The sequence below is a fragment of the Corythoichthys intestinalis genome, chromosome 18 (genome assembly GCF_030265065.1).
Source record: "Corythoichthys intestinalis isolate RoL2023-P3 chromosome 18, ASM3026506v1, whole genome shotgun sequence".
In the NCBI taxonomy this organism is placed as follows: Eukaryota; Metazoa; Chordata; class Actinopteri; order Syngnathiformes; family Syngnathidae; genus Corythoichthys; species Corythoichthys intestinalis.
The window spans coordinates 7,391,969-7,411,190 of NC_080412.1; the positions used below are offsets into that span (position 1 = coordinate 7,391,969).

At 38.2% G+C, this 19,222-nt stretch overlaps 1 protein-coding gene across 1 annotated transcript in view; it reads right to left on the reverse strand.

Annotated features, from left to right (window-relative positions):
* The window catches only part of cfap58 (cilia and flagella associated protein 58), a 42,263-nt gene extending 25,326 nt beyond the window's left edge, over positions 1 to 16,937 (reverse strand). The window contains exons 1-7 of the mRNA XM_057820125.1: positions 16,854 to 16,937; positions 14,832 to 15,114; positions 9,992 to 10,140; positions 9,760 to 9,910; positions 9,444 to 9,638; positions 3,673 to 3,810; positions 3,350 to 3,509 (exon numbers count right to left, since the gene is read on the reverse strand). Of these exons, the coding sequence (XP_057676108.1) occupies positions 3,350 to 3,509; positions 3,673 to 3,810; positions 9,444 to 9,638; positions 9,760 to 9,910; positions 9,992 to 10,140; positions 14,832 to 15,086 (1,048 nt within the window). The 5' untranslated portion in view covers positions 15,087 to 15,114; positions 16,854 to 16,937. The remainder of the gene's footprint in view (positions 1 to 3,349; positions 3,510 to 3,672; positions 3,811 to 9,443; positions 9,639 to 9,759; positions 9,911 to 9,991; positions 10,141 to 14,831; positions 15,115 to 16,853) is intronic.
* Positions 16,938 to 19,222: the final 2,285 nt, after the last annotated feature.

Here is a 19,222-nt window from a genome sequence, read left to right on the forward strand (position 1 = left end):
CAAATCTCAAATATTTTTTCGCATTCAAAAATGTCTTCTACGATTAAAAATATTTGTTTTTTGATTGAAGTGATTTTTCTTTTTGAAAATACATACATACATATATATATATATATATATATATATATATATATATTTTAAGCAACTTATTTTTTGATTGAATAATAAAGACAAACACGTCTTTTTTTTGCATTCAAACGCATTTTTTTAATTGAAACAACTTTTTTTTGACTGAAAATATATATTTTGATTGAGGCAACTTTTTTTTTTACTGAAGCAACTTTTTTTTGATTGAATAATGAAGACACAAATCTACCTCCATATGGCTCTGCCCAGGGGATACTATTTTTGACTGGGGTAACTACATTGGCACGACACCGGCAGGTGTACCATAATCAGTGGATGACGATCTTGGCGAAAAGTATTGCTTAAGCAGCCTGATTTACAATTGCCCTCAAGAATAATGGGGGGGGGGGGGGGGGCGTTCATTGTCAACTTATTATAAATATTCTTGTAAGTTAATTTTATTGCTGACACTGCGTTTTGGGGTCATCAGCATGTTGTGCCCCCCCGCCCCAAAAGTCAAACTCCGCCTATGCTTATAGGGGACTATGTGGGAGGCCTGGTAACTGACGAGAAAGAGGAGGAAAGGTTAAGTCGAATGGAGACGTGATTAGATGGGTTGGAGCCAGGGGTCGCGTTAACCGAATATTTTCCGTCGCTGACCGGTTTTTTAAAACGGTGACGGAAAAAACTGAAGTCCATCTGTCATTTAGACAGGTTGCAATCCACACCCCAGACCACAGGGTGGCGAGTGAGCATATTAATTAGCTATTATCTCTCTTAATGCATGACGTCGTTGGCCTTACTCGGAAAAATGTCAAGGCAACTGAGTGTCCGAGCTAAGTCGTCTGTCCGAGGCAGAAGTCCAAAACCTCATGACAATAGCCTCTGAAGGAATCCCACTTGAGACATTTGATTATGCACAAGCGGGCACGCAATGACAAGGTTTCACTAAGGACCCAAATGCACGAATGTTCCGTTTAAACAAAAATATTTATTTTCAGTTCATGGGAGTTCAAAAACAGCCAACAAAAAATCACAGCACATGCTGGACACCAAACATCTGGGCAAAGTCAACGAAAAATCACAGCGCTTGCTGGATACCAAAAATCTGAGCAAAGTCAACAAAGTAACAAAAAGGGCATTTGAACCCAACATAACTCTTGGTCAAGAAAAGGCTTACATGAGCTGGTAACATGGAACATGGCAGGATACAAGACGAGCCGACACAGGGCAAGGTTAGATGCAGACTATATATACACAATGGATCACAGGTGGATGTGATCAGCCTGATTGGGTAGAGCAGGAAGTAAAGCTGGAACCAGGCAGAATGCCATTACCACAATAAAAGCAGGAAATTCTGCACCAACAAACAAAACACTAACATGACTTCCTAGACATGACACGCAATTCAAGTCCATGCGCACCAGGAGGAAGACTGCGTTCAGGCCACAGCAGGTGAACTGTTAATTTCATTGTTCCATATGTAGCCTACCTACTGGGGCCACAGTCAGCTGTTTTTGTCACTGCGGAGAAAAAGTTACATATTCATATGCTTGATGGCACGGTGTGGATTCTGTTAAGCTTGTTCGGACAGAATATTGTAGCATCACCGGGGTCTGGCGGCGGCACCGTGATTGACACATCAACGCGAGGTTCTTATTGGTGCACCCGGTGTGCCAGCGCGTCATCCAATTGGTGGACTAGATTGCCGCCTGTGTACATAGTTGCCTCTTTTTCTTTGGGGGCGGAGTTGTTGTTTTGTTGGTGTTGCTGGCGGTAAGCAGAGTAAAAAGAGGGAGAAAAATACCACGACTTCCGTGTCTAATTTTTCGCCGCCAAGCAAGCATTACAATATTAATTAAAAAGGAATGAAAACAAAATACTATTGAATATGTCATTATTATCATTTTAAAAATTTAAGTGACGGGTAAAAATAGATTATGACCGGATTTTTATGACCCTGTCAGTCAAAATGACAGACAACTAAAAAGTCTAGCGCAACCTCTGGTTGGAGCGTACACAATTCAGCAATGTGAGGTGGGGAACCCAGTGCAGTGGTACTTTTACACAAGAAGTTCTCTCCATACAGAATTTTCAGGTTAAGACACGCTACGATGGGAAAATATTGCCTCTTGTCAAGAAAATAAATTTCAGGATACAAAAGGCAAAAATACAGTATGGCCGATGCTCACAGCTCCTAGAGTTTACTGAACGTAACAAACTTATAGCTGCTCTGCCATTGGCTATTGCCTAGCATTCCTGGAATCCAATTGGCTAAGAGGCACCGCTACTGTATGTGTATATCACAGCGTCCTCTTCATTCACGTGTTCTGACAGCTTTACATGAGTGTTTTACCTTTTATTCTTTACTCTAGTCTAGGTTTATTACATTATGCACAACTCAGATTTTATGTTTATTGTCAATAATCTAATTGTGACATGCGTTTGTTAGATCTTTTGATGCATTTAAAAATTATGTCTGATTTTGGGGGGCTCGCAACAGATTAGGGCATTTACATGGAAAACGCGTTTCTACTTAGAAAGAAACTACTTCCAGAAGCAGTTAATTCGTGAGTAGATTTACCACTGTATTATGTAAGTCACCGGTCAGTGTGGATATGTTGACATCCTATTCTATGCTACCTGATTGCTAATCCTGGCACCGACAATCTCAATCACCTGAGGTGTGTCTAATAGCCCAAAAGTGCAGAAAAGTGGAGATGCTGCGCAGGGTCTGTCCCCAATCCGACAAAAAGGCTGGGGAGTGAGCGCAGCACACCCTTCCCCCTGAAGCTTTGGCAAAGCGACCATTATCGCTTATTATAATATTTCTGCATAAAATCATTATCAAATGTGATCTGATCTTTGTCAAAATCACACAGAAGAAAAAACTGTGTATGCTTCAGTCATTCATCTACTGCGTTTTTTTTTTTTTTGTAACTAAACGTTTTAGCAAACACTTGCTTACATTTTTTTTTTTTTTTTTTTTTTTAGAAATGTGTACACTACGTTATTATTCTGGAGTAAAAACAAAAAAATAGATGCAAATAGACGATAAGTCTTCTGAACAAACTTTAGAGTTTCTGAAAATTCACAACTTCTTGTTCAATCTTTGCCATTTTGAAAAGTAAAAGGTCGTCCAAGCTCAGAAACCCGCGTATCATAATAAAATCCCACGAAAATTCGACTTGAGGGGGCGGTCACATGCATTTTTCGACTCAACAAGTTGAATTTACCATAATGACGACACCAGATGAAGATAGCTCTAAGGAAGCTAGCTTACCTCTCTCTAGACCAGCAATCCGAGTTTTTAGAATCCCTCTCTGTACTTCCACTTCAGCTTTCTGATCCTCTATTACACGTAACCTCTTTTGGATGGCTTCTTTCATCTTTCTTTCTTTGGAATTGTCCTGACGCATTTGATTTATAACATCTTCTTTTATCTGACAAGTGGTAGGGGGAGAATTTTATGGAGAATTACACCAGTGACCAGTATGGCAGATAATATGAGTTAACTATTGTGTAGGTTGTGAAATATTTATTCATTTTAGTCTACTTTTTATGATGAATCATTCTTATTGTATTTGAGTAACTTCAAATACGCACCTTTATCTCATTTAAATTCTTCTGATTCTCCAAATAGAGACATTCCCTGACCGATACGAGATGATCTCGGTCGCGCTGCAGTTTGTTAGTCTTAACTTGCAAATGCTCCAGGTCTTTGGCAATTTTCTCCATTCCAAGCTGTTAGAAGAGAAAAGTGCGATCATTAATGCAGTCCTTGAAATCAAGCCACTTACATATGCTATTTCATCAATCCACCATTACAATAACAGAATAGTGACTTTATAGTCCATAAGCCAGTGGTGGAATGTTCGTTAATGTATTTAAGTACATTTTTGTATATCTGTACTCATGTACAGATATACAAAAATGTACTTAAATAATGTACTTAAACCGGTATGGCACGGTGCTTTTTACTTTTACTTCACTACATTTAACAGTACGTATCTGTGCTTTTACTCCACTACTTTTCAAATTGTTGCCTGCGTCACTCATTACTTTTGTTTTTTTGTTTCTCAATGTGAAATGATAAGTTTTGTTTTCATGCCTCCGGCACAATCGATAAGCCCAACAACTACACCGTAATTGAAGCAGCAACACGAGAAAAAGCAAGATTAAGCAGGTGAATATCCGTAGAAATTACAGTAAGAAAAACGTAAAATAACGACAGTAAAAGTCTGTAAAATCCCAAATAGTATAGGCACATAATTGTTACATCCAATAACTGTAAATCAAGAAACAGCATATGACTATAATTTTCACAGGTCTAACATGTAGAAACAACACAATTTGACTGTGAAAAGTCAAAACAGAGATAAAATTAGGGGGGAAATCCATTAATACTTCGAGCAGAAAATTATTGTAAAATGAATAGTATTCGTCTAAATTATAGATTTTGGTGATGCACTGTTTAAAAAATTTGTTAGATTTTTAAACAGTAAAATACTGGCAACTGTGGTTGCCAGTAGTTCATCGTTAAATATACGGTGACAATGCTACTGTAGAAAGTACGGTGACAATGTAAAAATCATTCTGATAATGTAATTCCATATTATTGCAACCCAATGGATAATTGAGTAAATATTTTCAATTGAATAACTTGTTGGAATTTAATATTTTTAATATTATATTTGCATTTCAATTATTTTAGTTAATAAATGATCTAATTCTCAAAAGGTGAATTATAGATGAAACGGGTCTCCACCCCTCTGCTGTAGCACAGGGCCAGTGGAAAATTACCAGCAACGCGACAAGACCGACCCTTTTTTTCAATTGACCGCATTGTGAGCTGCTCCAGCAGAGAAATGCTGCATACGAGAGCCACTGAGCAGTGGCGCCTCCAGAAATTTTTCATAGGGGTGGCCAGATGGGGCCACATAAAATCTTGGGGTGGCACACCAAAACTAAAAGCCATAATTTTAGGTTTTCATTATATTGTTGGAGTAAAAACGTCAGGGGAAAACTATCAGAAAGACTTAAAGACACGGCTACTGACATACTTTGGTGTATTGTGTAATATTTGATGTTACTAATGATTTAATATGCATAGTCCATAACTGTCCAGTCAACATTTTGAGTTCCACAACAATTCAGTTTTATTGCGTTATGTATATATTAGGCATAAGGTGTACATTTAACAAAGCAAAATAATTACTGGGGAAAAGCAGGTGCTGGCAGATTTGCATTTGGGATGAAATGCATAACTGATGCTACAACAATCTAACGATATAGACCCTACCCACCGACGTCACAAAACCACGTGCTCGCTGTATGGTTCCGCCCCCTTGTCCGTCATTTTGTCTCTGTATTAGCATTGGTTTCAATTGATCGAGGAATTTAAAATGCATTTCATGGAAGACCCGGTGCTTTCGGATGCCGTAAACTCACTGGATGTGTTGCATAAAAGGCGTTATGTGGAAAAGCTTCGTTCTATATAGTCGCCAGATCCATATTTGATGCCCAAATCGATGTTTTTCGACCCACTGTCTTCGCCCTGTCTGCCTGACATCTGCTACGCTGATATTTACAACTATTTTGTCCACACAAAATCAGCCTATTCTCACGAAAATTTGAAAAACTTCAAGAGCTTGGAGGCTTATAAATACTTCGTTGCTGGTTGGGTGAAACAGGTCCTCGTCCACGAAAATTTGGCAGGAATCTATCTTGTGCTTGGAAAGGTGAGTTACGAAATTTTCAATTCAAAATCTTTTATTCTCGCTAACATCCACTGTCAAGTCTAATTTATTTCATGTCATTTGTCAATGCAGTTAGGGCTTTTTATGTTTATATGGTTTAGCGATAGCACTCTCACTACATACATATGTGTATGTTGTCGGCGATTAGCCTAGCAATGATCTTAATTGTGGTTATTTGTCAGCCCAAAACCCTCTAAGTATATCTTAAATGCATCTTACCGGATATAAAATGACTACTACATAGTCTGTGGTGATTTTTTGGTGCCCAGTTTTCACGTCGAATTGCAGCCGTCCATTTCGCTCTCCTCTTTGGATCCCTCGGAATACGGTAAAACTTCAAGTCTCTCCTTCCATCTTCTCTGTTAGTGCAACCAACAGCCACACACGCCTTCAACATTTTGATTATTAATGTTAAGGAGCAGAAAAACACGCCGTAAATAGGAGGAATGTACGTAGCCGTAACAGGTTAACACTATGTTTTGACGGACAATTGGGCGGTACCATTCAGGAGAGCGGAGTTGTGACGTCACGTGGGTAGGGTCTATACTTGGCATGCGGGGTGGCCAGTGGGGTGGCCAACAAATTTATATGGGTGGCCGTGGCCACCCCTGACCACCCCCTGGGGGCGCCACTGCCACTGAGAGAATTTATTCGACATTTTTCTGTTAATATCCCTCCAAAAAGCGAGTTAAACTTTACTGGTACTTCCTTATAAGCGTGGGCTGAGTTGGAGACGGTGTGCGTGAGGCAAAAGTGCAGTTTACTCGTCCTTGGTAAGTTTAGCCTATCGAGCTAATTGGAGCTAACGCTAGCATTAGCTGGCCAGTATGGCCGTTAATAAGAATTTGTCGACTCATTGTTGACTTAAGTTAGTAAAATAATTGTCATCCTATATGTTGAGGAATATAGGATGACAATTATTTTACTGAGGCTGGAGTTTGTGAAGCTCTTTGAAAGCATCTTGGTGAGTTACTTCAAATGTGCTAACTACAGTCAAGTGCAAAAATGTTGTCACAGCAGTTGAACCATATGCACTCCTATTGTCTGTGATACTAAATTGTTGACAATGACACATTTATTTTTCTTTTCCATGTTGAATGTAATTTTTGTATTTGTGTTTAAATGAGAACAGACTCAACTCACTGCAGTTAATGTTGTTAAAAATAACATTGGTTGGGAATTAGAAAAATATTTAGATTTTAATAGCCTTGTTTTATACAGGCTAGGTTTTTGGATGACCTTTGAATTACACTGGATTTGGACTCTGTATTCTCCCTGAAGAGGGGGATGGCGAGCTAACCCTTGATTGACGGACCTGCCTGCTTCCTTTTCCCAAGGAGCACAATCTTCACTTCCTACCTCTCCAGTGTGATAGGATTGCGAACTGCTTCTGCAGTGGATAGGATAAAAAACTGAACAGTGCACTTTTATTTTCATATAAATTGGGACACTCTTCACTTATTTTGAAGGGACACTTTAATTTATTATTTTTCTGGCACCAATCTGAACTGTTGTATATTAGAGAGCCGGCTCTAATAGGCAGTCACTGTGAATATATTGTAAATGTTTGTACATAGTTTTCTCTTTTAATTATAATTTTAAATTTTTACCCTTTCGTGGCTCCAGTTATTTATTGTGTGCTAAATTTCTTCTTGTTACACCAAAATTTTCCTTCAAGAGACGAACCTAAGCGCACGTGCCCAATTGGAAACATTCCTGTTGACTCTACAGGGGTTACATTATTTAGGGGGAAATTCCTTCAACTGTTGCTGCCGGCAAGGTTAAAGACATTACGGTAATGGAAAAAAACAAAACCTGCAACCTTGACTGTTTCTTCAAACGATGCATGATTACACTTTCATTTCACAAGAGCAATAAATGCATTTAAAACTAAATGAAAATACCTAAGCTTAGTCTCAAACGATATGAAAACAATAAATAAATGAGGATCTAAGTACAACAAAAGAACAATTGGCAAATTTGCATAGCAAAAATCCGCTAGCTTAAATGCTATAAACTGCAATTTTTGTTTTTTACAATGCTCTTAACAAATCTTTCAAAAACATTCCAACAAAAAACTGTCAAATATACTTGTAAACTAAATAACGAACGCATAAACCAACATACAGTGATATCCATCCATCCACGCATTGCAAATGAGATGTTTATCTTTTTTTCCCTTTTTTTTCCAGCTAGCAGCAGCCTAGTGTGAAGAAGATTTAAAGATACATTGTAATTTGTATAATTTAACAATACGTCTAAATGAATATATATAGCTCATTATTTACATACTATTTGCTAGAAGTCGTCTGAAATAGCATGTCAAATACAAATTGCTCCTTTACATGCTTTATTTTGAAAATCTTATCAGTTCTCCTGTTGCCAAGCATGTGCCTGACCGCGTTGACGCGTAGTTGGAAATCGGGAAAAAAAATCCACAGAAAGGTATTTCACGTTAATGAATGTAATTCTGGTTTAAGCCTGTTAAAACAACCTGAATATTGACATTGACATAATGTCTAAGTTCAGTATGGTTCATGTTTAACCCGAATCAACGTGTCCTAGCTTGGCATGCTGATGTCGCTGGTGGTAATTTTAAATGAGTATTTTGAAGCATTTAGAAAAGATTGAAGATGTCAACGGACGAGGGTCCATTAACAGAAGGACTATTATTGTTGTGGTAATGTACGTATTAGGGCCAAATAAAAGGAAAAAGAAGGACTATGAGATGGAGGTCGTACTATTGCTACGAGAAAAAAGTCGTATTATTACGTAGGGGTAATGTAGCCGTAATCAGCTATGCATTTTACGTACATGTACCGTGGCTGAGAGCTACGATATTAGCCTGGCTAATGAAATATTTCAAATAGATCTTTGTTGTGGTTCTTCTTGTATAAAAAATGTGTTGTTTTTTTTCCCCCCATTTGTCATGGTTTGAAGCAATTTCGCCGTGGCACTACATGGTGAGGCTGTCCGACTCCGATGCAGCGCGCCACAACAGCTTAAAAAAATCCTAGGTGAAACCCTGTTTATTGTGCAATAATCTAATTGTAACATGTATTTGTTGGATGTTTTGATGCATTTTTATGCATTATAAAAGATTTGTCTCAGAATTGGGACTCTGAATCTGGGGCTCAGAATGGATAAGGGCATTTACATGGAAAACACATCTCTACTTACAGAATTTCAAGTTACAAAACTACTTCCAGAACCAATTAATTTTGTAAGTAGAGGTACCACTATTTTAGCTCAAACAAAAACATACCTGATATTGGTCTTAACAGGGAGCAGCTGGATTCAGCCATGTTGGACGAGTTATGGCATATTCACTGCTGCCATTAGAGGGCAGTGTATCCACCCAAATTAATAAAACTAAACGCAACACTTTCAAAACAAACCATTACAATGTCACTCTAATTAAACAAATCCTAGAAGCAGCAAAATTTGTTTTGAAGGTCTTTTTCTAATCAAATTACTTGAGTTAATCGATTAATCGTTGCAGCACTACTCCATACAAAAAGGGGACCTGAGGCACATTGGACAGGCTCGAAAGCCACACAAGCGGCTCAACAACATGGTGACAATCATGTATTTGAACGTGGAATCTGTGATCATTACCTTCATGGATTTCAGTTGCTGCGCTAATCTCATTTGCTCGTCTTTGGACATTTGGTAATCCTTTTTCAGAGTTTGGATCTCTCTGACCTTTGTTTCTACGTCGATGGTCATCTCATTCAACTCCTTTTCAAGTTTTTCTTTTAACCTCTGCTCACGGGAAATGTCATTCTGGTTTAGCTGAATTTCATGTTGGAGCTGGATGGAGAAAAAGTGCAAGATTTCATTTATCGGTATGTTCCAAATTGCCAGAATACGATTTTAAAGTTGCAAGATTCAGTAGATGTCATGACACATATTTTTGCTTTTCATTCAGTACCTGTGCAATGTTATTCAAGGCATCCTCCCTTTGAGTCTCTGCCTTTTGCTTGCTTGCACTGGTGATGTCCAGCTGTTCTCTTAGACTCTCCACTGTTGTCATCAAGCGATCGCGTTCATTCGTCAAGTCTTCAATCATTTTCAGTAAATCACTGCAAACACATTTTGGGACTCAGCCACAAATGGCACATAGGTGTTTTGGTGAATTTGCAGTGTCTGGTGGCTGGGCTCACCTCTGATCTTGGTTCGCAGAGGCCAAACTTTGTTGTTCTATTACCTGTGTTAGAGTGCTAACTTCTTCTTGTAAGTTTTTGATCGTCTCTATATTGGCTTGCTCTTTATTGTAAGCACTATCAACCATTTGCCAAGCTTTTTCTAATTCCTGCGGATGTAAAATGAACATTTTCAGTTAGCTGATTAAAAATATAAATGCACATTTAAACCCTGTGACATCTGTACTAGGGGTGTGACAAATTATCGAAATGATATATCGTTTGTATCCCAAAAGGTTTTCGATATGCTCCTGACAAGAATCGATACATTGTTTTAACAAGGTGTGACTGTTGTAAAATAAATAAAGAAATAAAAATCCATTTAGACTGGGAGGGGTGCATAAACATTCATTCATCCGAAACCAGAGCATTTGCAGACAGTTTTTCCGATTTCCAAAGCATTTACAGGTCACTTTCTGTTCATTTTAGGCCAATGACAAGTTACTTTCCTTTTGAGTTTGGGTGACTGCCTCACAGTGTTTTTTCCGTCAATGATAACAACAACAAAAATATTTGGTCGACAAACAATTTTTTTCATAATGATGAAGAAACAATGAAGAACTTAAAACGTGTCATGGGAGAGTAAAACCTAAAACCCTGTCTATATATTTCAATCTACTTGCTTTCTATTCCTCTTGTGCTTATCTCCATTGCTGATTTCAATTATTATTATTAGTAGTAGTTGTTTTTGTTTTAATATTTATTTTTATTCTATTTGTGATTAAATGCGATTTTTATGTATAATTTTATTTCCTATTTTGATTGTCTTGGTTTTTACGTTGTATTGATTTAAATGTGATTTTTTAAAATCTTCATGTGATGTAAAGCACTTTGAATTGCCTTGTGTTGAATTGTGCTATATAAATAAATTTGCCTTGCCTTGCCTAAAACGTCTGGCGAGACGAAATTTTGCCATAGTTTCAGTTATAAGCAGAGGTGGGTAGTAACGTGTTAAACACACTCAGTTACATTTACATGAGTAACTTTTTGAGAAAAATGTACTTCTAAAAGTAGTTTTACGAAGCCATACTTTTTACTTATACTTGAGTAGATTTGTGAAGAAAAAACACTACTCTTACTCCGCTACTTTGGGCTACACAAGACGTAACATTTTTCGTCTTTATTCTACACACTAGATTATTTTTTGTTAGCAATGCTATTGCCAAGAGTAGCACTACTAATTTCACCAATGAGACATCGCAACAACAATCACATGACTCAACTACACCAGACGCAAACTTGCCATTCTATGATCATGCCAGCCTGTTCAATCACATGGCGTCTTTAAAGCACCGTAACAAATGAAGTATGTGACATAGAGTGCTGCCCTCAACATGAATCCAAAGCACGGATTTAAAACTGTCTCCCAGTTTTTATTTGGCAACGATTGACCATGGAAAACCGGAGATATGATCCTTTTAATTTTATAATAGCATCTATGCTTCAGTACTCTTTTTTTCTCTCTCTTGCCAGAATTTAATGATATATATATTTTAAGCCTTTGGCTTAATTTGATTTTGTAATGGGTTATTGTACAGTATCATAACAACAACAGTTCATATACACTGCTGGCCAAAAGTATTGGCTGCAATTCTGTCAGATAATGCTCAATTTCTCCCAAAAAATGATTGCCATCACAAATGCTGTGGTAGTAATATCTTCATTTATTTTGCTTGCAATGAAAAAAACACAAAATAGAATGGGAAAAAATTAAATCATTGTCATTTTACACAAAACTCCAAAAATGGGTCGGACAAAAGTATTGGCATTCTTTGGAAAATCATGTAATGCTTCTCTAATTTGTGTAATTAACAGCACATGTTACTTGCCTGTGGCACATAACAGGTGGTGGAAGTAACTAAATCACACGCATAGCCAGTTAAAATGGATTAAAGTTCTCAACCTGTGTCCTTGTGTGTACCACACTGAGCATGGACAAAAAAAAAGAAGACCAAAGAACTGTTTGAGGACTTGAGAAGCAAAATTGTGAGGAAGCATGAGTAATGTCAAGGCTAAAAGTCCACTTCCAAAGACCTGAATGTTCCTGTGTCGACCGTGCGCTGTGTAATCAATAAGTGTGAAGCTCATCATGGCACTGTGGCTAACCTCCCTTGATGTGGACGGAAAAGAAAAATTGTCGAGAGATTTCAACGAAAGATTGTGTGGATGGTGGGTAAAGACCTTCGACTAACATCCAAATAAGTTCAAGCTGTCCTTTAGTCCGAGGGTACAACTGTGTCAACATGTACTATCCATCGGCTTCTGAATGAAAAGGGACTCTATGGTAGGCAAGGGCGTAGGTTTGGTCTCAACATTGGTAGGGACAATATAACAAATAACCTGCATGTACACTTTTTTCTGGGGACAGATAATTAATAAGACCAAACAGATTATTGAACGGGGGTCAGGGCTACATTTCTCACGAATATGAACATAATCAATTGCTAGGCTGATCAATGAAAAAATAAATCTGTATTGGCTTAAATTAACTTTTATGTCTGTTGGTTCAGGTGATGCAACGTTTAATTCAAACCTTTGTTTTCAAAAACTACTAAAACATTTTGAAGTGCAAACGGGGAACTATCTAAGAATGGGTCCACTCCTGGGGGACACTGGAGCACCCCTAGACTCAAACTAAAGTACTGTCTTGTAATATAAAAGGGATTTGGGAAAAAAATAATGGAAAAAAAACCTGAGATATCTATGGACTGATCTACATCTAAGGCATACTAGACTACCCCAAGACTCGAACCAAAGTACTCTCATGAAGTTCTGATGTGTGATTTCATTTCAGAATTTTTTTTTTCAAGTCAGTTCATGTTCATGTCAGTATCCACCTGAAGTGGACCCATTCTTGGATGGATAGCTCCCCATTTTTTTTTCTTTTAATAATGGGACTTCAAGGGCACATAATGCAAACAATGGTCCGAATGAGGGATGGCTAGCTTGACTTCATTGTTCCTTGTGGAGGCTGGCCTGATTGCAATAGTTTTGCAGGTTAGCAAGTTCACATTGTTTAATGTTATGCTCACTCTGATATAGGGTGGACTTTCAGTAGTAAAGTTTGTGGTGTTTGTCGCCTCCACAACATTGACGTATTTTTACATTACTTACAGTGGCTGCTGCTAGCTGAAAAAAAAACTAATATCCCTCCTCTTCAAAGGGGCGGCATGTTGTCGAAATAAATTTGTCGGGGCTGTGTGAGTGAGTGTGTGTGTCTGTGTAGTTTGGAAGAGTCAAATCATCAGACAATGGTAAATGGTGTTATACTTACTGTATATAGCGCTTATCATAGCGCTTTTCCACCTTTCAAGGCGCTCAAAGCGCTTTACACTATCTCGCTATCTACCTCAAACGTGCGTTTAGGTGGACCGGCACATTCAGCAAGTGAAAAGGGAGTCTATAAGGCTGAACAATGAAAATAATTAACTTAATAATTGCAGGGTCAACTCTATCCTTACAACATATGGGAAGACATTCTGAATTGCATATACAACTGAACTAATTACATAATGCACAACAGGTTGCTTAAAAGTTGGTGGCAATAATTTGAGCATCCTGAAAAGTTGGTAGTGTTATATCCCTACCGTCCCTATGCAAACCTATGCCCTTGATGGTAGGATACAAAGGAAGATCCCACTGTATGACCCAGAGACATAAAAAAGGCAGGCTGTAGTTTGCCAAAACTTACCTGAGAAAGCCAAAAACGTTTTGGAAAAATGTTCTCTGGTCAGATGAGACAAAAGTAAAGCTTTTTGGGAAAAGGCATCAACATAGAGTTTACAGGGGAAAAAAACCCAGACCTTAAAAGAAAAGAACACAGTCCCCACAGTCAAACATGGCGGAGTTTTGCTCATGTTTTGGGGTTGCTTGCTGCCTCTGGCACTGGACTGCTTGACCGTGTGCATGGCAATATGAAGTCTGAATACTACCAACTAATTTTGCAGCATAATGTAGGGCCCAGTGTGAGAAAGCTAGGTCTCCCTCAGAGCTCATGGGTCTTCCAGCAGGACAATGAACCAAAACACACTTCAAAAAGCACTAGGAAATGGTTAGAGAGAAAGCACTGGAGACTTCTAAAGTGGCCAGCAATGAATCCAGACCTGAATTCCATAGAACACCTGTGGAGAAATCTGAAAATGGCAGTTTGGAGAAGGCAACCTTCGAATCTCAGAGACCCGGAGCAGTTGGCCAAAGCAGAATGCTCTAAGATTCCAGCAGATCATTGTAATAAACTCATTAATTTATATCGGAAGCGGTTGTTCACAGTTATTTTGTCTAAAAGTTGTGCTACCAAGTATTAGGCTGAGAGTGCCAATACTTTGTCCGGCCCATTTTTGGAGTTTTGTATAAAATGACTATGATGTTGACTATGATATATTTTTTTTCATTCTTTTTTTCATTGCATGCAACATAAATGAAGATATTACCACCAAAGCATTTGTAATAGCAATCATTTTCTGGGAGAAATTGAGCATTATCTGACACAATTACCAATACCAATACTTTGGCCACCACTGTAGCTAAGTTTGTGCAGAGAGAAAAAAAATACCATTGTTTAAAAAAAAAAAAAAAATCTAACAAAAATACGCAGTTACTCAAATGGTTACCCATTACTTGAGTATTCTTTTCACTGGATATTTTTTTTTACCTGTACTTGAGTACATTTTTTGGATGACTAAATTTACTAAATTTACATTTGTTCATTCGCTGCCACCCTCCCACTTCAAACGAATTGGACGTCCTCGAGTGATAAACTCAATTCATATCATATCGTCTCGTTCCCACCCCAAATCTTTACCGTCTTTAGTGCAGACATTGTTGCGTCGTCATCCTGAGACATTTTGCGTGCAGCGTCAAATCTGGTTGAGGCGGCCGCCATCTCTGCGCTAAGTTCCTTGCATTTCGACATGAGCTTTTTCTCGTTGTTGTGGGACTTGGTGAGCGCATTGAGGAGTTTCTCATATTCATCACGGATCTTGGTCATATTTGGCTCATCTTGGTCCTCTGCGAGCTCACGGAGGACCGAGTGGAATTCCTCCAATGGATCAGCCATGTTCGCCCTCGTTTTATTTGCCCAGCTACTGTGAAAACACATTTACATCAGACAACAAACAGATCTGGCATTACAGTACATTTACTCCCATAAATAAGGACTACAATTTGAATAATAACTAATAATAACACAATTTAATTAATGGTGTTATGGAGGTTGGACTTACTGTATAATTGCAGTTTTTTTTTGCATTGATACAAATACTTATTTCATAATATTGTGGTGCTGAATCCAAACCTTACCCAGTTTTTTTAGAACTTGTAAAAATGAACCCTTTCCTGCTCAAATTGTTTTGTTTTGAAAATACTCCCTGTCCACCGAGAAGGCCACATGGCCAACGATAAAGGCATGCCCGCCGGGAATGCGGTTTCCTCGGCTTGGCCACGAGCAGCGCCCAGCTCTGACATCGGCCGGTTTGTCCGGCGGTCATTCTCCAGCTGCTTCCCCGGCAGATGAGCTCTCCTGCCCGCAGCAGGGGAATGACGAGCTATAACTTGCTTGCCGCCTGGGGAGGGGGGGTTTGCTGATCGGTGAAGACAATCGACAACCCCACCGCCGTGTGATATGACCCGGGGTAGTTTTGAGTGATTTTTCGCGTCGAAAGGTGAGAATAAAGACTTGGAAAACGAGATTCCGGCAGTCTGGCCAGAAGGTCAGATTCCTTCAACATGCATGCGCACATCGGTTAAACTAAAAGCTGCGAGAACTCACCATTTTTGTTTTTATTGAGTTTTTTTTACCTTTTCATTACCTCAAAAAATACTTTTTGCATGTATTTCCCTCTCATACTTTTAACCAGTGTTTTTTGGTGGTAACTTTAAAGCAGTTAACCACATTCGTCACGTAGCATATTTAAACCGTCCTTATTTGATATAAATAGATTTAAGTATTTTCTTAAGGCATTTTTTTTCGTACGTTCTGCCTGTTAAGGCATTTTTTTTGTATGTTCTGCCTGTATGCATCTAAACAAAACACGTTGAGAGTGCACGGTGGTACTTTGGGTGTCAAATTCGCCTCGTGGCATTTTGGCAGAAAACCAGCAGCGTAACCCAGTGATCCCTGCAAAGTCAAAAACAATGACGACCTGCTAGTTTTACAAATTGTATAAAAACGAAAACATTAAGAGGGATTTTAATATCAAATTATTTTAACTCATAATAAAGTTTATCTTTAAAGAACTACAAGTCTTTCTATCCGTGGTTCCCTTTAACAGGGTGGACACCGACACTGCGGATGAACAGACAACCTTTTGTATTCATTTTAAATTAATATATTTTAATTTAAAAACACCACATGATTTAGATTGTTTATCCAGGACAATAAAATCCTAAAAAAATATTTTTGATTTTTTTTCTACTAATATTAGTTATTTTAAAGACTGTATTTGAATGAAACACATAGCAAAATTCCATAACAACCTTTTACCAGAAGTAAATTAAATATATATATATATATAGTAGCATGTACCCTTGGATTTATAATTGACAGCAATTTATATTACAGCCAAAATACATGAGTAAATAAGTTGAATGAGTATTTGTCCAACTTTAAAGTACAACTTAATTTATACTTGGGACACAAATGGCACCCTGTGGAAAAAAAAATGACCCACAGGGAAAGAAAGATAATAGGAGATTTGAAATCAGCAACCAAAATATGTAGTAAATAAAAATAAACAAATATGCAACAGAAAATTAGGGAGAAATGTTCGCCCGTACAACTGCAAACCAGAATCACCTATTAAACTCCTCAAACTACAAGACTTACCGCAACGTATGATTCAAGCAACGAAAATCAAGTATTGTACGACCAAACGCTGTTGTTGGCCAGAGTTTATGCTGGTTGCCAGTCAACGGCCAATCTCGCGAGAGAAAGTTGGCTCCGCTGGCTCATAGGAAGTATGACGTCATACCGCCTGAATAAATGACGTCTCTACATTGTATCACTGTTATGCTAAAATTACACTACTTAGCGCAATTCAGTAAGCTATCAGCGTTAAATCAACCAACGTAAATTCAAGTAAGTGACCATGTAACGGTCTTATTTATATTAGCATGGCAATTACAAGGTAATTAAAAAACAATGCTTGTCGAGGAAAAACTTGCCTACCATACTGTTTTATAATTATTTTGTTAGTGGAAAGTTAAATTATTGAAGACGTGCGTATCAACGTGTTGACTAACGTGACTGTACACGCCCGTCAAGAGCTGCATAGTGCGATCACGTGCACTTAGTACATGTTACCATGGTGAAAAGACGTGACGTGTTGTTTGAGACATTTTGGCCTTGTTGCTAAAGGTAAACAACGCATTATTTCTTTTAGTGCTTGCTGTGCATCTATCTTATCAACCTAATCATCCATTCAAGTTTAACATGAAAATCCAAAGGCTTTCAGACAGGGGTGTCACTAGGTTTTAAGAACAGGGGGGCAAAGACCCCAGGAGTTACACAGGATGTAAGTGAACGTAGCGTACAAGCACAAAACTTCACAAACAGCTAACAAAGACTGATAATTCGCAGTATATAGAATGTATACACACATATATATACAGTGGGGAGAACAAGTATTTGATACATTGACAGTGTATCAAATAGTTGTTCTCCCCACTGTACATACATACATATACATGTGTATAAAGAATATATACACACATATATATATTTATTAGGGCTGTCAAACAATTAAAATTTTTGATCAAGTTAATCACAGCTTAAAAATTAATTAATCGTAATTAATCGCAATTCAAACCATCTATAAAATATGCCGTATTTTTTTTGCCCAGGTTCTCAGAGGAGGACCTGGAGATGTGACTTGGTCCTCATTGAGCTTGAGAGCCGACCCGCCTGATGCGATAAAATTATGACAAGCTTTAGTTAGAGCCAAATACCTTTTATTAATTATATTAACAATTAATGCCTGATTAACATCAACTGGCACAACAAAATTGCCATTACTTTGAAGTGAAATGTAAAGAAATAAACATAAAAGCAGTACTAATTCAAAATAAAGGGCATTATGCGGCTCCCACATTAACTCCAAGCCTTTGTAAAAGTGGGATGTCCTCCTCCTCATAAGAGCTCATTGAACGTGCATGTTTAGCTTTGTGAAATGCGAGCAAAAACACGTTTGTCAGTGCATGGCGCTGCTCTTCATTAACTTTATTCCGCCACTTGTCCATAGGGCGAGTGGGGTGCTGCCTGACATCGATAGTTTGTTTAATTGCCACATGCTCTGTTTTTCTCGTGCATTTCAAAGTTTGGATGGCTGAAATTCTTGGACCCAACATCAAATGCGCTGCCGTTATCAGCGATTCTCACGGCAAATTTTGTACCACATATCCGTGCGAGCATCATTTGCTTTTAGCTATGGTACCTCCTGCAGCCACTTTTCAGCAAAAGTCCTTTTTTCGGTAGCTCCGGTGACGTCTCTGTCGTCTGTCTGTCCTTTGACGGGGGTGGGGGAACACGGAAATAATTACTCAGTGGGGCCTGCCTCCGACATTTTGAGAAGTGATTATCTCGTGTCCGCCGCAAATACAGTGGTCAGCCATCGGTACGCAAAAGCGTATGGAAACCGTTGAGGGCCAGCGCGTTTGTATACGTCCAGTACGCATGCGCGCATGCGGACCACTTATGTGCACCCCTGATTATAACAATAAATCAACAAGATGGCATTAAAATTATTAGCGATCCATGGATAGAAAGACTTGTAGTTCTTAAACGATAAATGTTAGTACGAGTTATAGAAATTTTATATTAAAACCCCTCTTAATATTTTCGTTTTAATAAAATTTGTAAAATTTTCAAAAAATAAACTAGTAGCTCGCCATTGTTGATGTCAATAATTACACAACGATATATATGGCGGAAAACACAGACAAGGTTGAAAAAGCAGTATCTGCTCTCGCACCACTCTATAAAATAAACTGCTGTATTTTAAGCCAAAAGAACTGTTGTGTCTGATAGAACAATATGTCTATATGTTGCCATAGCAGATTCATGGCACATTAAGTCCCCGAACTATTTTTAATTTTTCCGTTTTACCCTGAAAACCCCTGTTTACAGACGTCACCCAACCGCTTTTGTTTCAACCCAGCCATAAAAAGAAGGTAATTATATTTATTATTCAAAATGTC